Below are 24213 nucleotides of genomic sequence, written 5' to 3' on the forward strand. Positions count from 1 at the left end.
GCCACATCTGCAAGGCAGGTGCCCAGAGGAAGCCTGTGAGAAAGTCAGTTTGTTGTGGAGGAGGAGAGTGCACACATATAAAATAAACATTTCTTTAAGGCTCAGCCATTAATATCTGAGGTCCATAGTCTGCCAGTTTGAGGTATGCACATGAAAGCTACTTCCTGCCCAAGTTCAAATGCACCAGCAGTCACTAACGTGTGCTATGGTCCTCAGTCAAATATTTGAAAAGCCAGGATTAAGATTTTCTATTCCTAATGATCTTAAAATTTCAAGTCCTTTAGAACTCAGTATTAGCAGTAAGTCTTTGTGGGGGTGAGGTGGGGGTGGGGGTGGGAGTGGGGGTGGAGGTGGGGTGGGGGTGGGCAGATCGAACCTCAAGAAACATAACAATAAGGAGATGACTCAGTCAGTAAGGCATTTGCCATGCCAGCATGAGTAGTTGAGTTAGGATCCCCAGGTCCACATTTTAGAAAGAAGAATGTTGGGTATTATGGGTGATGCCTATGGAATGCCTGACCAGCAAGGCAGAGAAGGGTGGATCTCTGAAGCTTGCAAGTCAACCAGCCTTAGCCCAATCACTGAGCTCCAGGTTCAGTGAGAGACCCCATCTCAAAGCATAAGGTGGAGAGTAACCAAGGAAGGTACCACATGTCAACCTTTAGCCTCCATACATGCAACACACACACACACACACACACACACACACACACACACACACACACACACACACACACACACAGGTACACACGCAATATACTCATACAAAAGAAACAACACAGACATGAGTGAACCTACCTACAATGAAATATATGGGGAACCTATAGGAGCTGACCCCTACCTTAAATAGTATTCCAGATTCCTGAAACATTACAGCACTGGAATCCTTGACAATAGATTCCTAATCCTTGACAATAATAACCTAATATAGCATGAACACTTCCAGCTGGCACCTAATACAAACCATACATTCACATTAACTGTGACTTAGGAAGAGCATGGTAGGAAGGAAGCACTCACTCTCACATTCTGACTGAAGCCCAGAACAACCTAGAGCTATACTTCCATTCATCACTATGTCCTTGCCATAGGCACCTCAGTGGCATTACAAAGCAGTATGTGGTGGCTCTAACGCAAATTCTTTTGTGCTTGTGGCATTGGATCTGGCTGTTTCTGCGCTTCCTAGGCTGCTGAAAAGGGCTACCACACATTTGGTAACATAACATATACTCATTCCCGTATAGCTCTGGAGACCAGAATTCCTAACTGGAAAATGAAGACATCAGCAGGGCCACACTTCCTCTAGACTCTACAGAAGAACCAGTCCTTCAGCATCTCCCAGCTCTGGACGAGCCAGCCCTGGCCAGGGCTGCATGACTCCATCCCACCGTGTCTTCACTTAGCCTTCTCCCACCTCTATCTCCAACCTCCTCTGCCCATCTCCTATAAGAGCATCTACCATTGGCTTGGGCAACACCCTAAATCCAAGAGTTTATCTTAATATTTTTAACTTGTGGGTTTTCCCCCTTTGGTAAAGGTTTCTTTAGAGCATAAAGCATGCATAGAGAATGGCTACCACAGTCAAGTTATTTAACACATCCATTTTATCTTTCTTTCCTTTTTCAAGATAAGGTTTCTCTGTGTAGCCCTGGCTGTCCTATAACTTGCTCTATAGACCAGGCTGGTCTCGAACTCACAGAGATCCACCTGCCTCTGCCTCCCAAGTACTAGGATTAAAGACATATGTCACCAGATATCTTACGTAGTCAGTGTGTGTGTGTGTGTGTGTGTGTGTGTGTGTGTGTGTGTGTAATATTCCTGAATTAAGTTCCTTGGCAAATTTCTAATAGTATGGTATTATTAACTACAACCCTTTAAAAAATAAAGTTGTACTTATAAGTTCTAGAGACTAGAGCTTGAATTTACTTAGGGGAAGAGGGACAGTATTTAACTTACCATGATAAGAATAGCTGTAGAGAAGAAAATGATGCATTTAACTAACATGGCATATGAACACTCCATTGTAAAACTTTGAAAGGTCGAAAACACCATCATGCTAGAGGCTGTCTTCTTCAGGTGAGTAGCTGACCCTGCCTGAGCCTCATTGTTTTATGCTTCCAGAACAAAATCTGGAAGGTTGAAGTACTACAACAAGGCCTGATAACAATCCCCTTCAAGCGTCTGTCACTCCCAAACTCATTTTCAGACCCTAGTTTCAAGTATCTCTGGGCAAAATGTCCATACAGAGAAGCTTTCTGATGTTTCCCAATTCAGCCACTAACTGGTAAGGTGCGACTTTAGCACAGGATTTGGAAAAAAAATCCCACTAAGATAAGAGGCTTGCCGAAAGTCAATAATCGTTAGACATATGGGGAACCAAGGACTTCACACTCTGACAGGAGCCTTTCCCATTCCAAGCAGCCAGTCACCTGCAGCCATAGTCTGTCTCCAATTATCCCAAGAGCCACAACATTGCAGCCCTGTGGCCTTCAGGGCTGTATTTTGTCTTTGGATTCCTAGTACCAATACCTGGTGTCTGAGTCATTCAATAAACACCACTACAGTGAATGGAAACACCAGTCTCGGTAATAAATAATAACAGGGAGAGCTGGTTACAACTCCAGATCCCAAGTGCCTTATACTTGAGGGATTAACTAAAACAATGAACTGCCACCTTCTGCTTTGGAGGGTGCTCCAGAAATGTCAGTAATTATTATCTCTGACTTTAATCCTCACCCCTACTGAGAATGGAGTCATTCCTATTTCCATTAAGCACAGTGGGACCTGAGGTTCAGATAGGTGAAATTAAAGACCTGAGACCTGGAACAGCCAGGATGTGTTACAATTCACAGACCTGTATTTTTTTCTGCTATACCATACTGCTGCTGGCTTAGACTAGTCAGTGTGTAAGGCTGATCCGGGCTCTAGCATCTGCAGTAAAACTATATATTGAGGTGGGTATAAGAACGCACATTTTCATATACATTATGTATATGCATACATGCTATACATTTGTTCACACACAATACCTTCATTTGAAAAAATACTAGACACAGTGCTGAAATGATCATCAGAGTCAAGGAGCTTGGTAAGTTTCCCCCTGCACTGTCAAACTCTTGAGTCATACCATCCAGGGGTGAAATGTCACACGCCACATTCTTCTGAGCTCACAAAAGCAACATATGCAACACTATGTAAAGTCCAAAGCCTTGGCTTCCAGCCCTCATGACCTCCCCTGGAACATTGTTTTTCTCATCCATCCACCCCACAGTGAAGAAAACTGCACCATGTTGACATCCACTTAAACACCCCAAACAATGAGCCAGAGAACAAAAGTGCCCTCGCCTTGAACTTACAGGAGGAATGAATGCTGGGGAAGCTTTTGCGGCCCTCGGACACCAGGTCAGGGTCACCTGTGCAGTGCATTTCTGAGTTCATCACCCCATCTGGAAAGCAGCGGTAAAAGAAATCGGGACGAGGTCTACAAAAGACACCATGGACATTTTCAATATACAACGCTGCCATCACAATGAGCCCCAAGCTAATCCCTCCTCCCCACGGCCCCCATCCCCTTGTCCCTCTGCAAGCTCCCTCTGTCATCCACAACATATCTGAATTGTAGCAAGTTTTCCAGCCTTGGGGAGGTCTTGGCCTTCCCCAGTTCCCATCTGTGAAAGGGAGAAATCAATACCTGACCAAAGGTGAGGTCCTGAGCATTAAGTCTTCCTGGAAACGTAAGCATGGTATCAGCAGACTAGAAAGGACTTCCTATCTCGCTTTACTGCTCCACCAACCTAGACCCTACCCTAGTTTCTGAGAGTCCAGGACACAACAATCTACATGTCAAGTTTTGGTGGCCAGCTGCCTTTCCTAAAGCAGTGGCCCTCAGCCTGGCTGGGAAACTTTACAACTCAGAAGTTCGGTGACCCAGGCTGGTGTGGGACAGAGATCTCTAAAGGAAGAAGGATGATTCTGGCCCTGCAACCGAGCCTTCCAGAGCAACCACCAACCACAGCTAACATTAACTTATTCTTGAGTGTAGATGCAGTGCCTGGCACTGCACATTCACCATACCATATAATGCCTATGACAATCCTTAAGGCAGGGTCAGGGGTCTAAGGGAGATGGCACTTCTGCCATGATCAATCATGATCAGTATGTGGCAAACACAAGCTGGGAGCCCAGAATGGAATCCTGTGCCCAACATTTGGCCCCATGTTGGAATGCTCTACTCAAGTAAGGATTCTAGTGTGTCTACGTGCCAGCTCACTATTCTGTAGCAAATCAACTAATATTTCTGCGTGCATAACAGGGTTGAGACTTGCTAATGCTGTAAGCACACCTCCCTTGCACACTGGCTCACGGCTGTCACGTGCGGACTCCTACACTAAGTCTCCTAGCTCTGGGACATAGGAAAGATGCCACTGATTTAACAGACCTATTCTTGTGCTGTCTTTTCAGATCCAGCCAGAGTTTCTCCAATGTGGTTGTCCACCTTCTCAACCAGAAAGAACCTCAGCAGGTGAGACCCTAGAATCATCACTTTATCTGGGTCCCGAGTGCATGCTAAGCATGGAGGGATCTGGAGGGACATCCTAGTACAGAGTCTTTCATTAGCCCAGATTTACCCAATCTTCCACTCCTTGATGCCTAGCCTAGCACCTTGTACCATGCCAATAATCTATAAATGCTGAGGTTGTAAATGGAATCTCATTTGCTCAAGGCCAGGAGTAGTCGTCAGAGCTCAAGTGAGCTGTAGTATTGAGAGGCCTTTGGGCTTCTCATCGCTGCAAAGACTGACTCTGCACCAGAGCAGCCGGAGGGGTGGAGAAAGCAAATGGAATCTAGAAATCATTTCTCAGGAACAGTAAGAGAAGTGCATCATAAAGCCAGATCTGAAATGCCAACCCATACATCTCATCTCAAAGAAAACAATACATAAGTGGTCTTATTAATTTGTTAAAGGCCAAAACTGACAAGCAAATAAGCCTGGCCAGGTGCTGGGATAGCAGTGGAAATGCCAATGGCAGGCTTTGGCCAAACAAAGTGTGGTCAGTCAGCCAGTGGACACTCTCTTACTAGTCATCTCCTCCCTAAAATAATGAGCTTATAATTCAAAAGAAAGAAAAGAACTGTACTGAAGGTCAGAAATCCCAGGAGGGCAACAATGGAAGGGAAAATTGTTTAAGGAATCTTTGTACTATAAACCATCATTTGTTTCCTCTTGGAACTTACCTTCCCACTATTAATTTAATAGTGTTTGTGCAGACTCCATTCAAAGCAAGAGCCAAGGACACCGCTACAAAACAAAACCAACAAACAGGAAAAAAAACAGTTGAATTTCACACTAAAAATCATCATTACTATAACCACCCCATCATCACCATTAGCATCATCATCATCATCACCATCAACATACCATCATCATCACTACTATCACCACCATTATCATCACCACTATTATTACCCATCACCATTGTGACTATCACCATCATTATGACTACCAGCCATCACTGTCATTGTCATCATCATCACCTATAATTACACTTAGTTTATGACCACAGAGTTGTTAAATAATACTTTAGAAACACAATATAATTGGGGAAGGATTATAGAGGTTGTTCCATAAAGTGCTGCATTCTCATGAAATGAAATCTTTCCTTCTTGACCAGAATTTTCAGCCTCACAAACAAGCTCATCCATCACTTTCTAGCCCGATATAAGCAGATTTAATACAACAGCGTGCAGAATTTCTTTTACTCGTAGCAAGACACATAACTTTCTTTTATTTCCTCCTGGCAATCTCCTCAGACATAATTCGAATCAGAGCAGCTGCCAGAATCCTTCTGAAGAGCAGGACAGTCTGGCAAGGCCTCTGTCATCCCTGACCCATCACCTGCCAACAGCTGTCCATCACTGTTTCCAAGAGGACTGGGGGTCCAGGGAGGTAACTTTTGTCATCTAAATCAGCAAGAACTTCTAGAATACATTATTTTAAAAATACAGCCCAGGGACCTTCTCCAAGCAGCCTGGAAACCTGCTAGATAAGGAGCAGACCAAACCAAAGGGGCAGCAACATGAATCAACACCCATTGCTACAAAAGCTTTGACTTTCCTTCCTACAGTTTGTTAAGAGGACTTAAGAGGTGCAGTCATCATTGTCACTGCGACGAAGGTCAAATAAATGTCTTACATAAGCAACAGAAACTCAGAGAGGTCCTCTCTTCGTTGAGTAATAAAACACATGAGCTACCATTTCTCTTTGGCAGATATTAACTCCTCAATACCAGCAGAGACTTGCATAAGATGAGCACGGGGTGGGGGGGCATTTTTGGGAAGGACCTTCATCCAGTAACTCATTATTATCAAGGGAGATAGGTTAGTTACTCTACAAGCAGAAAGTGCTGTGGCATAGCCATCACAGCCACCAGGGCACACACTACTGAGATGAAGACAAAGTCACCTGCTTTTAGCAGGTTGTAGGAAACAGAAAGAATGGGGAAGGTTGGGATGAAAAGGAACAGTAAACCCCTGAGTGGTGATGGAGCATTCCTGGCCATGTATGAATGGAGTGGGAAAAGGCACAGGTCCCTTCCTGTTGGAGTGCTGAACATGAGTCAGTACCACAGTACTGCACTGCATATGTGCAACCCAGGGTATAGACTGGCTCTGAGTGTGGAGAACATGGGAAGGCCCAGTGACGACCGTCTTTATGGGCACATCTTTCCTGCCAGAAACGCCAGCCTCCTTCTCTTCTACAGGGTCAGAGCAGAGGTGAGAGGCCTCTTTTGCAGAAGAGAGAAAAATCTCCTAGGCTGTCTTGGATGAATTTTCCCAGAGAGTTCTGACAACAATGGAATAGACAGTGGTGGGCTTTTCCCTGCTAGGGCTGGCCCTGCTATGCTTTCTAGGGGAGTTGCACTCCTTCCTCTCCTGGGAGCATGGCCTCAGTGCAGATAAGCCAGCTATGAGTGGGTATCACTGGCTGATCTCTCATTGTCCCACACACATCTTAGTGAACTTCATATGCAGCTCCATTGATCCAGAGCCCAATATACCCCATACACAGTTGGGGCTGAGTGGGCTCGTAGACAGTGCTGTCTTTCCACAGGTTTGAAGTAAGTGAGCTAGAAAATACCAGAAAATGCACTGTACGATCCAAATGCCTGAAAGAGACAGAGAAGGATGGGAAGCTAGAGTGATGACATTTGGGAGTGGGACATTTCAGTGTTCTGGAAGCACATGGGACTAATTCTTATTTGAATGATAGTTTGACAGGATACTGAAGACAGGGCATCAAAATGACAGGGTACTAACACAGGGACCTTTCATGAGGTATCTATTCCAATGTTCTTCATTCTCTAGAATGAAGGCTGGGCTCTGATGGGATGCCTGGTGGCTGCAAAGACAGGATAAGGCATGGCCCCAGGCAAGAGACTAACAAGAGCCCCACAGGTCTAGCCCATGTGGTGCTTTCACAGCATCTGACAGTACCATTTTGACTGATGGATCAGAAACACAAACAAGACTGGCTGATAAAGAAATTCAAAGTGGCATATCCTACAGGTTGGCTTGCTAGGGGCTGGTTTTGAGGGTATTATGGGCTATGGGCATACCAGAGGATTTGAGAGCTTTCCTGTTATTTTTTTGTAGTATTAAGCAGCCCAGTACTCCAGTCTTTCAATAACAGAGTTCCTGGGTACTCTATATCCTGAATACCTACAAGCTAGATGCTGCACAGGGAACACACCGCCGTGCTTGTCTGTATGTAGCAAAGGGGAACACCTGGGCTCAGGTGCAAGTGCCTGGGATAAAATCTTCTAATACCCTCACTACAGAATGACATAACAGCTAACCTCCCCTCCATGAGGGAGTTCTGAATTCCAGGCTTGATTAGAAGCCACCTAGTTTTCTGACTTTGAAGTTTAAGTTCGCCTTTACTGCCTCCAAACCTTCCCAAAGCACTGGTTGTTTGCAACCTCTGTGCACACTGCTGGCTTCTTATCATTTTCTGGACAGGAGCTCATTGATTTGGGCAAACAGAACAGCCAATGATTCTGTTTTAGTTACATATAGGAGGCAGAGTATGGTGCTCAATTTTAAAGCATCACCCTAAGAGAGATTTGGCTGAGAATTAAAATGGCTAGAGAAGGTAGCCAGGGCTGCTTAGAGATGCCACAGGAACACAATTCCATAGCCAGCAGTAAACTAAAGCCACAACCATGGCAGACATTCTTTCCCATAGTCATCTATCTTGGGGCTCTATATGAGGGAGCAACTGCAATATAAAGTGAGGTGAAGGGATTCCCAAACCAGCAAAGGGTGCCCAATAGGATGCTCTAAGGATCACAGTAATAGTCACGAAAATACTGTCCGGTCACTAAAGCCAGGTACAGTAAGGTACCAATGCCCCTTCCCCCACCTGACCTGAGAGAGCAAGCATGTAACCACAGGCTGGCCAGAATCAAGACAAGCTTTGTTTTTAGTCTGGAGAAACAACTGAGTCAAAGTCTCCATCTAGGGGACTGGGAGCAAGGAACAGAGAGAAAACAGGGGGTGGCCACCAGAGATGAGCAGTCAGATGTGTAAGTAGAAAGTAGCAACTGTGAGCCACTGTGAGCCCATGCACCACTGTGAGCCCATGCACCACTGTGAGCCCATGCATCACTGTGAGCCCATGCATCACTGTGAGCCCATGCACCACTGTGAGTCACTGTGAGCCCATGCACTACTCTGAGCCCATGCACCACTGTGAGTCACTGTGAGCCCATGCACCACTGTGAGCCCATGCACCACTGTGAGTCACTGTGAGCCCATGCACCACTGTGAGCCCATGCACCACTGTGAGTCACTGTGAGCCCATGCACCACTGTGAGCCCATGCACCACTGTGAGTCACTGTGAGCCCATGCACCACTGTGAGCCCATGCACCACTGTGAGTCACTGTGAGCCCATGCACCACTGTGAGCCCATGCACCACTGTGAGTCACTGTGAGCCCATGCACCACTGTGAGCCCATGCACCACTGTGAGTCACTGTGAGCCCATGCACCACTGTGAGCCCATGCACTACTCTGAGCCCATGCACCACAGAAAGCAAAGGTCTGAGGCAGAAGAAACCGCATCCAGGCTGGAGAGAAGACAGGAAGTGGAGGGACATGAGGGAAGGCATATTTCAGACAGAGTTGGTCATGAGCTCTTGACATTCCTGCTCGCTCCCCACTACAGCCCCACGGAGCACTGCTCTGTTATCCCCTCCTTTTCTTGGAGTTGATAAGATTGCTTATTTTAGATCTGTCTTTAAACCCATTATTTACTTGAGCTAATCTGAAAGGGAAACGTAACATTATTCTTTTCAACTAGACAGACTCAACTAAAGCTTGGTTACGTAAAAATGGCCTCTATTCTTCATTCTTTAGACACACACTCTGTCTCATTCACACTCCCTCCTTAAGAAAAGAGAAGAGTGTCATGCTGCGTTTTCAAGTCTATATAAGCCCAATAATTAACAAACACATCCCATAGAGAGGAACCTCAGTTTCCAGACTTACCACCCCAGAGGATAGGAAATCCACAGAATATACTAAACCCAAGCTTGGGATGAAGGTCTAGATAACTTATGTAAAGTATATATGTACTCAATTTAGTTTTCCAGAGGATTAATTAAAAAGCTAGAGATTTAGACCCAGTTAAATTACCTTGATTGTTAAAATAGCTCAGTAGGATTGACTCTCTCTCTCTCTCTCTCTCTCTCTCTCTCTGTGTGTGTGTGTGTGTGTGTGTGTGTGTGTGTGTGTGTGTGAGAGAGAGAGAGAGAGAGAGAGAGAGAGAGAGAGAGAGAGAGACCTATGCACACGCAGATACACTGGGCACTCCCTACCTGTGAGTGCCCTTTACTTCACATTGACTCAACATCTTTTGAGCTTATCTTGTTTTACTTTTCCAGAGTTTAATTTTGACCACAGGAAAAATATCAGTTGGGTGTAAATGAGATTTTTTTCAAATGTGATTATCTAATTAAGATCATTCCCAGCCCCTAAAGCAAGAACTGTGAATACTCTACCTAAGAAGGCTTCCTTAATTTCAGTCTTGTCTGTCCGCCGGATAATTTTCACCACACAAATAACAGCCAAGGGTGTGAGGAAAGAAATTGCCTGGAAGAAACAACAAATAATCCCTCTTGAGGACTCTGATTTGCTTCAGATGTGGCAATTCATAATTAGTGCCAGTTAACTTCAACTCGCTAGTCAAATGACCTTACTGAATTGACCTTAAACAAAGAAGGGCAACTTGTCTATATGAAGCAAAAACACAGGCACGGCAAACTGGAGGTCTGATTGCAGGTTCTAATTTATTTGTAATTGCTAGGAGCCACATTTAAAGTGGGAGCTTTTTTTAAAGAGTAAAGAATAGTGTATAATTATAATAGTTCATCAGCACCAGTAAAACCTGGAACCTCCTCCTCCTGACTCTCTCTCCCTGTGTGTGTCTGTGTGTGTGTGTGTGTGTGTGTGTGTGTGTGTGTGTGTGTGTGTGTGTGTGTGGTTCCACCTCCCTAGAGACATGAGAGGGTAGGCCTTCTTAATGACAATCAATCATCTCGTTCCCTTTTGGAGTTCCTCTTTTGAATAACCTTATTTTTTTTCCTTTTAGGTGAGAAGTGAGTCCTTTCATACAAATTCTTCCTCCAACTTCACAAGATATAGAGTCACCTGGAAGTCAAACCTCTGGATATGTTTGTAAGGGGGTTTTTAGATGGGATTAATTCATGTAGGAAGACACGATCTAACTGTGAGCAGTACTACTCTGTGAGTAAGGTCCCAGACAGAATTACAAAGAGAAAGAGGCTGAATACCAGCACTCATTTCTCTCTCCCTCTCTGCTTCCTAACATGGATGCAACATGACCAGCCACTTCTGGATTCTACTGACATGTCTTCCCCACAATCATGGACTGTATCCCCTCAGACTGTAAGTCAAAGTAAATCTGTCTTCCTTAAGTTGCTTCTTGCCAGGTATTTGGCTATAGCAGTAAGGAAAGTAACTAAGGTACCATCTACCCAAATCCACACCAGAATGAATCTGGTGGGGTCCACATGCAACCAGGCTCAGCTTAAAGCACCATATGAGGCAGTTCCTGTATCAGGAGTATTTACGGCTCATGGTGGCTCTGGGAAAACTTCTTGTGTTTAGTGATAGGCCTGGGGACAGACAGCTTATATGTTACAAGCATGGTCTTCTTAGGCCACTTCTACCTCCCATATAGAGCTTTTTTAACCACTGCAGCCACCAGGAAGAAAGGTATCTACTTAACTCTTCATGTGTAACATCTCTGGACAACAGTGTCTGGATGGACAGAACACTGCATCGATCTGTAATTGATGGGAAGGGGTGGTAACTATGGGTCCCTTATGTTCCCACTTAGGAATTATTCAATGTGCTCAGATGAGATTTCACTTTCCACAGAGGGGCTTCCTGATAGGACAAAGTAATAAATGGAATTCATGCAAATGACCATGACTTTTGAGAACAGGCTCTTTCCATTTCAATCAATTGCTTTGGGGACTCATCTTTGGCTCCTGCCTCCAGAGACAGCTTGTGAGACACCAGAAAACCTTCCTTCTCATTTGTCATCATGTCTTTGTGAGCATGAGAGGTATTAACTGGTTAGGGGTTGTCCCCTCATCAATTATGGCTCTGGATGACATGGACTTTGAAACCAACTGATGAAGCCTGGAAGCCAACTGCTCATATCTGAATAACCTCAGGGTTTACTAACATGCTGACATACTTATATGACCAGTGAAGAGACCAAGAACCATATTTTTTAATAAGTACCCCCAAATGATCCTGATGGTGTTGATTGAGAACTACATCTTCACATTCAGATCCTGAAAACCAATGTCCAGGGTATCACCTCTTAATATAGCCAAGACCACAGTCAAGGCTCAAGAATCCTTTCTGACTCCAAATGCAAATGTCAAGCTCAGCAGCCTAATTATTTCCCATCCCTTTAAACCCTGGGTATAGTTCATGCCACATGTTCCCAAAGAGGAGAGAGCAACTCACCAAATAGTAAGCTGTAAGGACAACACCACATGCCAAGCCTTAATATAATAACGCAGAACAGAAGAAAATGTTGAGACAACCCTAGCCAACATATTCCCACGTGTGTGTAGGCACAAAATAAAACTCTAAATAAAATACAAGACCCCAAAGCCTGGTAAAGGGGACTTTAGAGTAGGACATTTGGGCCTAAATAAGGGATAGTGTATCAGTTAACATGCAGGCTCACAGCCAGAAGTGAGAAATAAGGAGTCACTAGGGCCTGATGACCAAGGGCTTTCTTTAAGCATCATTCCCCGACACAGATTTCTTGTTTTTAATTAGGTCTGCCTCCCCTCTGCCTCTGCCAAGACAAACCTTCCTTGTATCCCCTCTGTAACTTTCCCAGGCAGGTGGTATTTGGAATCACTTTTATGACCACCAATCACCTGCTTACTGAGCCAGTACTAAGCATGGGGTGAGGAGCAGGGACAGTTCAGTTTCCCCACTTCAAGAGCTCAAGAAAAGGACTCCAACCTGATGGAGTGCCAAATTCTACCTCCTAACAGAAGTATCTGCGGGTACCTGCAGTGTGTGATCTCTCCTATGTCCTAACAACACTGGGGACACTATACTCATGCCTTTGTCCTGGACATGTATGGTGGTTTGGATAAATGTCCTGCATCAGCAGTTCTCAACTTGTGGGTCCATAGTTTTGGTGGTCTTAAGAACTGAGATACCACTCAGTGGCAAAATCACATTTACAAAGCAACAATGAAAATAAATATATAGTTGGGGGTTCCTAAGACAGTCGGAAATATGTGATTTCCAATTGTCCTGACCCACCGGTTGAGAAGCACTGTGCTATGTAATCTCACGCATTTGAATACTTGTCTCTAGTTGATAGCAGCATCTGGGAAGGCTTTGGCAGTGTGCTGGAAGATGTCACTGGAGGCCTTGTGGTTTGGAAAGCCACACACCATTCCTTTCCTGCTTGTGGTTTAAGATGTAAGCTCTTAGGGAGCAGAGAGCCCAACACAGAGCAGAGTTACATCTATATTTACTATTCTCTCCCCATCTGTTACCTGATGTCTCACCATATCCCAAAATGAACATAACATGTGTTCAGAGTACACGCACAGAATATGGGGATCTCATATGGGATTGAGGTGCGCCCCACACAACCCCATCTAACCTGAGTAGAGAATGTCAGGCAAAGGAAGAAGGTTGAAAACATAAAAGAACAGATGTTCCCAGGCATCTTGCCCAAGCAGTATATGGTCACTGTCTCCAAGTGGGTTCCCACCTTGTACAACCACCAGTGATTCCCACATAGGAAATGTCCTCAGTGTCCAGATGCTACTCCATCTAGAAACAGAGTCCTCCTCAGCACTGTTGCAGAGCACTAGACTGTCCCAGATGTGTCTAGAAAAGGCCAGGCTTGGAGCAACCTGTCTCAGGGTTGGGGGGGGACGGAGAGTTTAACAACAAAGGAGTCCAGCCCAAAACATCCCAGTGTCAGGATTCTAGCCAGTGAGGAGGCCTCCAAGGCTCACTCATGTCACAACACAGTGCCAAAGTGCCTACAGCTCTGGCACTTCATATAAAAGTGGGCAGAGAAGCATTTTTAAACACAACTCGAACACACACCGATACCCAGAAAAGGCCCCGCTTTGGGTAAACAATAGCAATCTGTCACCAAGGAAAGGGCCATCAAAGACTTAAAAAGAGACTACAAATTAAACTGTCTATCATCTGCAAAGTGTGTCTCTCTCCTTCCGTCCTCTCCCTGAACAAACTAGTTCCTGTCTTCTTTAAAGGTACCCCAGAATAGGAAACAGTTCTAGCACATCATCACAGTGACAGGAAGATTCTGGGAGATGAAATCAGGTGAGCTCTGGCCACAATCAGAAGAGGCAAAGAAAATGAGTTGGGTGTTTCCTTGAAAGACAAGAGAAAAATCTGTGGAACTCTCTTCTCAGCCTCCTGTTTGAGTCTAAGCTGTTCTTCAAAGGGTTTTCCAGCAGTGCTGAACTGTCCGGAGGACATCTGTGTATGAACCTCCACTAAAACAAAAGTCACATGGTACTCAGCCCTGGATTCCTACTGCCCAGGCCTGGACTTGACTCACAGCAGATACTTTATCTGCCTGGGTATGAGGAATAACAATAATAATCATTAATCTGGAGACATCCACAATTTGGCTCCATCCCTGCCTCCTCTGCCCCTTCACCCTGTAGATACCCTTGATAAACTGACTCAGTGGCCCACATGGCTCTGTTCTCCCACTTTGGAATCTTTATGTCTGCATTTTCTGTGTGTCACATGCTGGCACCACCTCTCCACCTCACCCCAAGTCCAAAAGGTGGCATCAGAGCATCGGGGCTTCTCGGTATTCTGAGAGGGGCTGGTCTAGCTTCTAACAGTTGTAAGACCACAGTAGAGTTGTTTGGTTTTTCATCCTGAAATTATTGAGCTGATGAAAAATGGTGCCACCAGAGATTCTGAGAAGCGTTAACTGAGACACTGATCGCCATGTGATGCGCACAAGCACTGTCCTCAAAAACCAAGGTCACTGTGGTATCTCATGATGGTGGCAGTGGTGAGAATGGTGACAGGTGATGGTGATGATGGTGATATAGTGATGAGGATGGTGGTGAGAAGACCATGATGAAGACGATGGTGAAGAAGGTGGTGAAGATCCACAGAAGCCTACCTGAATCTCCCCTCTGACCTTTCCAGATCCCATTTGACATCAGAGTAAATATGCAGGGTCCCTGGGGGCATGGTCCACGCCCGACCTGAAATCCTGTTCTCCACAGCCCTTATGGTTCCCCCTACCTACAACATGTTCTTTGGAAGTATGCCCTGAATGCACAACATGACATCGACAGAGGATATACTAAGTAACATTCATGACCAACTGATATGCCCTACACCTACACCAATACAGGTGTCATGATCTGATAAACCCCACACAGTCAGCAAGGAATTGTGACCTCTTGAATAACAGCACAGACTCTGGCAAGGGACTGACTGCTTGGGGATGACAGAGAAATGTTAAGTCAAGACTCAGTGTTTCTGAAAAGAATCCTTGGTCTGTCTCTCTAGTCAACAGGGAGACAAAATCATCATGGAAAAACAAGCTCTTGGCATTAAACAGTCCCGCTTTACGCAGACCCATTACCTGTACTGTAGGAGACACAGGCAGATAAAATGGGAGCTGGGACTTTTCTGAGGATGACAACAGGATTTATTCTCCCTTTGACTGCACTTGACTCAATCACCAAACCTTTACTATATTATTTTTCTGGTTACATTTGACCAAAGGGTTTTGACATACACACATGCATACGTGTACACACGTACACACTCATTACTCATGACTTGGGGCCACTAATTATTTGAAAAACATTTTAGTTAATAAAGTTAGAAAGTTCAACTTTGGATGGAAACATTTCAACCTACATAAAACCTCCTGGATTTTTTTTTTAATGAAAGAGTGAAACTTAGGCCAATGAGGTAGACAAGTCAGTAGAGGTACTTTCTGCCAAGCCTCTACCACCTGTCTTTCATCACTAGAACCTACAAAGAGTAAGGAGAAGACCAACTCTCGCAAGCTGTCTTCTGACTGTGACAGGCACACCACGGCATGTACATCACACAGAATAGATGAATGAGCCTCCAAGAGAAACTGACCTAGATTAGATACATGGGAGGCCATATGGGCCACTCAACTGTCTTCTGCAGACACTTGGAAAGCTTTTGAGGGCCAAAGCTGACAAACAATAGCTCACATTAAGTTCTTAATAAAATCTAGGTGAACAAATCGAATTATGGAATGACAGAGTATTTTCTACCTTTGAGCTGCAGGTATTTTAAATGGCGTGCCTGCTCTGCTGTTGCTCTTGTGGATAGCACTGACTCTTGTAGCCAAATGCATGTGCTTCATCAATAACTATTAACAAAGCAAAAGGCTGAACTTGTTTCATTACAAGGCTAGAGAGTGTGTCAGTGCGCGGAGGCAAATATATGTCTATTCTCCAAAACTCACAGCACCGAAGGGCCTTTCTGCATCTCACCCAAGCCACTAAGCAAATTGTTTCATCCAACTTGTGTCTGTAGCCAGAATATTTGTGGCATCTGCATCTAGTCTTCAAAACAATCCATTGTTCATAAATCTAGGCCAGAGCCGCAAATTTCTCTCAATGTCCTGTGTGAACATTCATCTCCAAATTGCATTTTTACAGCACATGAAATGCAAAACCCTGGGAAGAATGGGTCTGAGTGATAAACAGATGTTTTCCCCTAATTGTGCTGTGAAGTCATTAGCCACACACTGGTTCCTTCATATCTACGATTTATTGAGTTAGGATGGAATTGGAAAAGGATCTTATTATAATATGTGAGTATTTGTTATGTCTTATTGCCAACCGACCTTAATAGTTCACTTTGCCTAAGATTTACAGAAACCTATTTTATTTTCTAAGCTGAAAAGTAATTATTAAAAGCAACTGTAATAACACCTGAATGCTCACACAGTATAGAAGGCATTTCCATTTGCAGATATGAATATCTTTCTAACCACAGTTACTTAAAAAGCCTTCCTCTGTGAAATAAAGGATTTCTTTCAAATAGTCCCATGTGTATTGTGAATGTTCTGGAATAGTAACCACAGTCCCAAAAAGCACAAGCATAATGGTGGGTCAACAGGAATCACTTTTGAGCCACTAGACAGCCCATCTGAAAGTTTTGTTATTGTTTCCAGTGGAGGGAGCACGTGACTGCTTCCTTTGCTACTAAACAGCTCACTGGCAATGTTCTGAGAGCGACTGAGCATCAGTAAGGAGTTCCAGCTGCTCTGGAACATCCAAGGCAGTCTCAAGGTGGACAGTGACCTCCAGAGTTGATTACTCAGATCAGACACTGTCACTCACCAGTTGTGTGGCTTCATGAAAGTTCCCTCATCTCTCTGGAAGGCACTTCTGACCCTGCAGGGTGTGGCTAGTAGAGAACCCATCCTCTCTGACATAGGCTGACTATATGAGGTAGCCTTTCCATAGGCACTGGCACACAGGAAGAGAAAGGTAAGAGACTGCAACTGCCACGTGGTAAGAGAAGGAGGTAAAAATAATTCCACTATATCCACCAGCTGCTTGGTTGTTTGATCCTTCATCTTAGGAGTGAGACATAGACAACATCTAGTGGTAAGGATATGGGGTAGGCTGTGTGTGTGTGTGTATGTGTGTGGTGTACACACGCATATTTCTGTTGGTTGTGTGGGGGCATACATGTGTGTGATAGCATGCATAGAGATCTCTAGTGGAAGCTAGATGTCTTCCTCATCCTCATTGGTATTCCACCTTATATAATGAGGCAGGGTCCCATACTTGAACCTATAGCATACTGATTTGCCTAGACTAGCTTCCATGCTTGATTAGGGTTGCTTGTTTCTGCCTTTCATGTGCTGGGATTACAGGCTGATCACCACACCCACTTAGCATGGGTTCAGGTTATCCAAACTCTGGTCCTCACATGTGGCAAGTAGTTTACCCAATGAACCACATTCCAGGCCACCACAGGGTCACCCTGCCAGTGATCAACAACTTCCCAGCCCACAACAGACACATGGTTAGCAAAGCTCTCTACATTGATTTCCAGGCTGATTCTGCAAGGAGAGGGGACAGGGAATCCTTGTCACTAGCTTCCAGTCTGTCTTTACTACACTGTCACTATGTGGAAACATTCAACATAACTCAGGTAAGCAAGTGTTAGACAATCAGTTTCTCAAGTGAGCAACCAGTGCCTGTCTTGATCTGGAAGTGAGGCTTAACTGGACATGCTGCTTTTATCTTTATTTAAAGTTGACTACTGTTCTCAACAGGGGACATATCAGCCACCAAACCACAGTACTTACAAACATGAGGCGCGTAGGTATGTTGTCTGACTGCACCAACGGATTTTTATAGAGCCAGATCTCTTCCGGCTGGATGACTCTCTGGAATGGATCCAAAAACTCTGTAAAACTGAAACAAAACAAAGAAAAGGACATGAAAGCTGAGTCTTCAGAGGCTGTGGACAGACCCTGGGAGGCCACTTCTGCATGACCTTAGGAGAATCTTCCAGACTTCTGGGAAGGGGAGAAATGGCCGCCAGTGACAGTCCTCAGCCAGGTCCAACTGGACAAAGAGACACTGAGACTGTAGAGTCCTCAGCCACCCCCTGGCAGCAAGAACTCACTCTTGCTAAGGAAACAGCTTTGGAACTGTTTTACAAAGACTCTAAGAACTTAGGCTCCTAACGTGAGCTAAAAGTTCAAGAGATGTACAATGGTTCACACTGGGTCAAGGCCAGGCCGGCAGCACAGCGGCTTGGAACAAAGTGGGTCTGAGACAAGAGTGGAGACTCATCAGGCTCCCTTGACCTACCCAGGGAACAGGAAGTGTCCTGCCCTCCTTCCTGCTACCCAGATGAAGACATGATGCTGCCACTCTCCCCACTAGGGGGCAGAGGAAGGATGAAGAGATGCAGTGATGGGATGTTTTGAGTCAGCTAAAGGGCTAGCTCTAGGCATCTTCCGTCTTCATCTTTTCACCCTCTGCAAACCTGCCCCTGCCATGGGAAACCATCCATCGCATTACCCAGTCTGGGTTATGTCTTCATTAGTTGGACAACCAAAAGCAATCATGAAAGGGGAAGTGGTTGGGGTATGGGAGACAGACAATATGAATTTATCAATATGAATTTTCAGATTTCAGCCATTAGCCTCTGCCCAGCCTCTCAAGTCCTATCTCCACCTAAACTTCATTCGGAATGATTTTGGGTATGAATGGCTGGGAGCCAGAGCATCGGGGGTTGCAGTCTTTCACTGTTAGGCTGAGAAATTCTGATCCTGAGCTAATAGGATAGGAAGTGCCACTCAAAGTGGTGTCCCTGGCAATGCGATGCATGGGACTTGGAGAAGAGCAGAGGAATGAAGGCAAGAGAATGATCAGGGGTATACAACTGCCCCAGCAAGAGGTGCCTGCAAAGGGGCTGGGAGGACACATGGGAGGGCATGCAGGTGGGCAGGAGGCAGTGGTTCAAGTCCAGTCCACGTTTCTAGTTTGGGGTACTGTGGACCAAAATGAGGAGTTTGGGGTGACAGCTAGAAAAGAAGACAACTTTGTGCTCCTCTAGAGATTTTATGGTACCTAGTAGCCATGGTCTACCCCAGTTTTAGTCCTGGATTCAGAAATTCCCTCTGTTGTATGCAAAAAAAAATTTTTAAGTCATCCAAGGGCCAGATCCTAGCCAAATTGGGAACCCAAATTTGCACCCCCAAACTTGGGCGTCATATGATCATGGTCTGTCTGTGTTTCTCATGCACATTTTCAGCAGTGACCATACAAGGACTGTGAGCTGAGACCCTTTAGAATGGCTGGCCCACTAAGAGGCTCTGATACTGCCAAAGTTAACATCCACTCTGAACAGCTGCACGGTGTACCATCAAACGGACTAGCCTCTCAGTCTACTCTATCATGCATCTAAGACAAGTGATTCCTCCCTGTTGGCTTCTACATGCCTTCCTGCCCTCCCTTCCACTCTCCCTTCTCTGTGTCCTCACCTCTGACTGTGGTTAAACTCTAAGAATCTGTGTACTTAGGAATTCCAAGAAGAAAGAGGAGCCGTGGACAGCTCTGCTCAGCCCTGTGCCCACGGCACCTCCACCTGGAATAGAAGAGTCACCTGGGAAACACCTGACAGTGTAGTGTAGTAGTACTGTCATAGAGACCAGCCAAGTCCTCACCAGCCTGAGCCCAGAGTGCGCCTATTGCAGAATGGGGTCCCAAGTATGCCAAGAACCTGCAGAACTGCTCTGGGCCCCATGTACTTTCTTCAAAGAAAAGTATACCAAGCACCTCTCTGGGCATCAGAAAATGGCTCCCTGTCCCCCACCCCCTTAAAGCTGCTCTGTTACTGAGTAAAGGCATTCCCTTATGGGGAAGCTTGTAACAAAATCAGAAGCCACAGCTGGAGATGGGTGAGAACCTTCTAGAGACTTGCTAGTTAGGTGTACAAGCAGTAGGAACAGGACATGGGGATGTGGATTTTAAACTATTCTCCAGGTGCCATGCTCCAGCTCCAGTGATTCCTTAAGGGTCGTGTACTCTTGACTCCAAGAAACTTGATGATTTAATTCTCATCTTTGACAATCCCGGTGTTTCAATCTACCCCTGGCCATGTGGTGCATGGAAAAATATTTTCCTTAAAAACCCTAATCTGCAGTTTCTTTGTCTGTAAGTTGACCCTATCTTACAGAGCTGGAATGTAAACTAAACTGAAAGAACACACATGGAACTGGGTTGAAACTCAGTTGGTAGACGCTTGCCTGGCATGCACAAGGCCTGGCACCATATCAACTGGGTTATCATGGTGCACACCTATAATCCCAGCTCTTAGAAACTGAAGGCAGGAGGATGAGTTCAAGCATATGGAAGGCTATCCTGGACTATATGAGAAAGGAAAAGAAAAAAGAAAGGAAAGGAAAGGGGGAAATAGAGGGATGGGGACAGAAAACTAAAAGAAGGAAGGGGGAGGTTGAAATACGCAGAATACCCAACAAAACATGGGCAAAATAGCTACTTTTCCCATTTACTGCTGTACTCCAGTCTCTAGTGTGTGTTTCCACCAGTTTTTAGTATTTTCTTTGACTGTGTCACAGCCTACTCCATGCTCCCAAGTGTTTTTAAAGTATTTTAAACAAAATGAAAGGCAACAAAGCTTATTTCAAAGATGTTTTCAGGCCATATAGGCTGCTTGTGAAAACAAAAACTTCTAGAATATTCTGATTACTCTGAATCCACAATAAATCATCCAAAAATATTTTATTTCATCTGTGAGTTTCTGGTCTGGAAAATTCTGGAGGTCCAGAATTACTTAGATGCTCTCTTCCAATATCTTAGAACATTGGCTGACACTGTGTCTGTCTGAGGACTGCATTAGGCTACCCATCAAGATGGCTACCCACTGATGACAGCCTGTCTGTGGCTGAACTGGAGTACCAACACATTCCTAGAAGTCCTAGGGTACTGAGAATTTCATCTAACATCCAGAAAAAGTAGGCAAAAGCTAGCTGACTTCTCCTGATCCAGCCCTGCGAGTCAAATAAGACCATTTCCACGGTTTAGATGTTGATGACCCCCCAAGAGCTCAGGTGTCTGAACACTTGGTTCTTAGGAGGTGCTACTGTTTTGGAAGGGTGTGGAACCTTTAGGTGATAGAACCTAGCTGGAAGAAATGGGTCACTGAGGACAAGACTATCTATCTGCCTATCTATCTATCAATCCATCCATCTTAAGGATTTATTTATTTTTGTTTCATGCATATTGGTGTGTTGCTTACATGTATGTCTGTGTGAAGGTGTTGGACCCCCTGGACCTTGAGTTATAAACAGTTATGAGCTACCATGTGGGCACTGGGAATTGAACCCAGGTCTTCTGGGAGAGCAGCCAATACTTACAACCACTGAGCCATCTCTCCAGTCCTAAGACTTGACATATGTAGACCCACCATGTTTCCTGTGCCCAGTTTCCTAATCTGTCCAAATGTAAGTGAGCAGCTTAGGTACCTGTCACCACATGGAAGAGCTGCTTCTGTCTTTCCTGTCATGATGGACTGTACCCCTAAACCATGAGCCAGAAAGGACCCTTGATTCCTTATGGGTTTGTTGTTGTTGTTGTTTGTCAAGTATTTGGTCACAGCAATGAGAAAAGGAATGAATGCAGTCAGTCTGACCACATGTACGGACAAATCTTAAAGTTATCATCAATGAAGGGAAGCAGATGATTCCTCTTGACAGGTATAGAAAGTCCTGATTACAGAAAAGCAGGTGGATGCAGAATACAGCTTCAGCCACCACTGAAGCACCATCCTCCACCCACAGGGTGTTACTAACTGTAATGGTTCCACAGCTCACTGTCAGAAACCCCAGATCCTTGACTCCCATTTCTTCTCCACAAAGCAGGCCACAAGGCCGGAAGACTTAGACACATCATTGAGCAATTTACTTCCCACTGTCCGTGTCTTGAGTACCTCTCGCTGTCTGTCTCTCTGTCTCTGTCTTGTTACGAGCGCTCTTTCATGCCAGCCTGGCCCCATAACCGAGTCAGCCCCAAATGAACACTCAGAGGCTTGTGTTAATTATAATACTGCTGGCCAATGACTAGGGCTTCTTATTGGCTATCTCTGTCTTAATTACTAACCCATTTCTATTAATCTAAGTATTTCCACGTGGTCTTATCTTACCGGAGAAAGGTCTGGGAACTTGTTAGTCTTCTGGAATCCTACATGGTGACTGCTCTCTCCTACACCTCCCAGAATCCTCCTCATCTCCTAGTCCCAACTATCTTCCTGCCTGATTGGCCCAATAGTGCTTTATTCATTAACCAATAAGATAAACATATTTACAGAATGACATCTCCCATCACTGTCTCTCTCTGTTTCTGTCTGTCTCCATCTCTCTGTCTGTCTCCATCTCTCTGTCTGTCTCCATCTCTGTCAGTCTCTCTGTCTCCATTTCCCTGTCTCCATCCCTCTCTATGTCTCTGTCTCTCTGTCTCTGCCCCCACTCTTGTGGTGTTCATATACACATGGTGCATGTAAGTGTGGAGGCCAGAGGTCAACTAACCTCAGATACTGTTCCTCATATGTCATTCTGCTAGTGTTTTGACACAGGGTCTCCCCATGGGGGCTTGGCACTTGCCTATTAGACTAGGCTGTCTGGCCAGCAAGCTCCAGGAACCCACCTGTTCTGCCTCGCTAGCACTGGGATTACAAGTATGTGTCACGGTACCCTTCTTTTTTTTGTTTTTTGTTTTTTGTTTTTTTGGTTTTTCGAGACAAGGTTTCTCTGTGGCATTGGAGGCTGTCCTGGAACTCGCTCTGTAGACCAGGCTGGCCTCGAACTCACAGAGATCCGCCTGCCTCTGCCTCCCAAGTGCTGGGATTAAAGGCATGCGCCACCAACGCCCGGCGGCACCCTTCTTTTTAAGAAGATAGTGGGGACTGACCTAAGGTCCTTACACTTTCCTGTCAGACACTGTACTCAAGTTATATCCCCAGTCCATAGGGTTTACTTTCTAAAGGTTAGGTGAAATTTTTCTAAAGTGTTGTCAAATACTGAGACTTTTGAACAATTCCTCACTGTACCATGAGCAGCTGCAGCCAAAACATATCTATCAGGCAAATCGTATCTCCTGGGAACAATACTAAGAAAGATAGATGTCCCTTCTCCAGCCACTGGCGTCTGCTTCAGAGAATCCAGACAGGAGGGCAGCTGCTCGGAGGACCCAGGGTTTATAAAGGCAATTGGGGTCAAAAGAGGACATGAGGGATGGAGAACCTTGGAGACTCAACAGTGCTTCCAGGGGAGGGCACAGCCAGCCCTGGGTGGGGGGGTATCCTTTGACAAACTCTTTAGAAGCAGGCTGTAAAACCAGAAGTAGAAAGTTGTTCTGAGGCTGGGAGATCAGTCGGGGAGGTGCTTGCTACACAAACATGAAGACCTGAGCTCCATCCCCAGAACCCATATCAAAAAGCAAGGCATGGGAGTGAGTGCCCATACCCCCACCACAGAGGAAGGCAGAGACAGAAAGATCCCTGGAGCTCACTGACCAGCCCCTTGACCTACTCGGTATGTTCCAGGAGAGTGACAGACTCTGTCTCAAGAAATCATAATAAATAACCAAGGTTGACCACCATCTGAGAAAAACTGAAATCTCAGGAAAGACAAAGTAGTCCCTCAGCCTTCACATGCAACTGAACACACAAAGGGTACCTGCATACACAAGAACACACGCACACACACACAAACCTTGCTTCTAAGTGAGCTATGAAGGTACTGTCTCTAGTTACCTCATCATCAGGACTCACACTGAGGTCATCCAACGGTGTGACAGGTCATAGGATCCCACTTTTCAGTGTGCCCAGGAAACACATGGGATCTTGTGACTACATATCCAGACCCAAGAATGCCTAGGAGCTGACATTTCTAGCAAGCTTCCTTCCTGATGTTGGCATGATGTGTATCCGTAAATCATGACCTGGGGAGTCTGTCTCAACCTCAGACCCGCAAGCTGGACCTTCACTTAGCAAGCCTCAGGGGATTAGGGTTCTTGCTAGGAGTTGAG

General features: G+C 45.2%; 1 protein-coding gene across 1 annotated transcript in view; it reads right to left on the reverse strand.

Moving 5' to 3' along the window:
* Plpp4 (phospholipid phosphatase 4) overlaps positions 1-24213 on the reverse strand; it is a 133208-nt gene that overhangs the window by 56707 nt on the left and 52288 nt on the right. The window contains exons 2-5 of the mRNA XM_040753230.1: positions 17961-18069; positions 10063-10153; positions 5236-5299; positions 3357-3481 (exon numbers count right to left, since the gene is read on the reverse strand). Coding sequence (XP_040609164.1) covers positions 3357-3481; positions 5236-5299; positions 10063-10153; positions 17961-18069 — 389 coding nt within the window. The remainder of the gene's footprint in view (positions 1-3356; positions 3482-5235; positions 5300-10062; positions 10154-17960; positions 18070-24213) is intronic.

The sequence above is a fragment of the Mesocricetus auratus genome, unplaced genomic scaffold, assembly GCF_017639785.1.
Source record: "Mesocricetus auratus isolate SY011 unplaced genomic scaffold, BCM_Maur_2.0 Super-Scaffold_4256, whole genome shotgun sequence".
NCBI classification, from domain to species: Eukaryota; Metazoa; Chordata; class Mammalia; order Rodentia; family Cricetidae; genus Mesocricetus; species Mesocricetus auratus.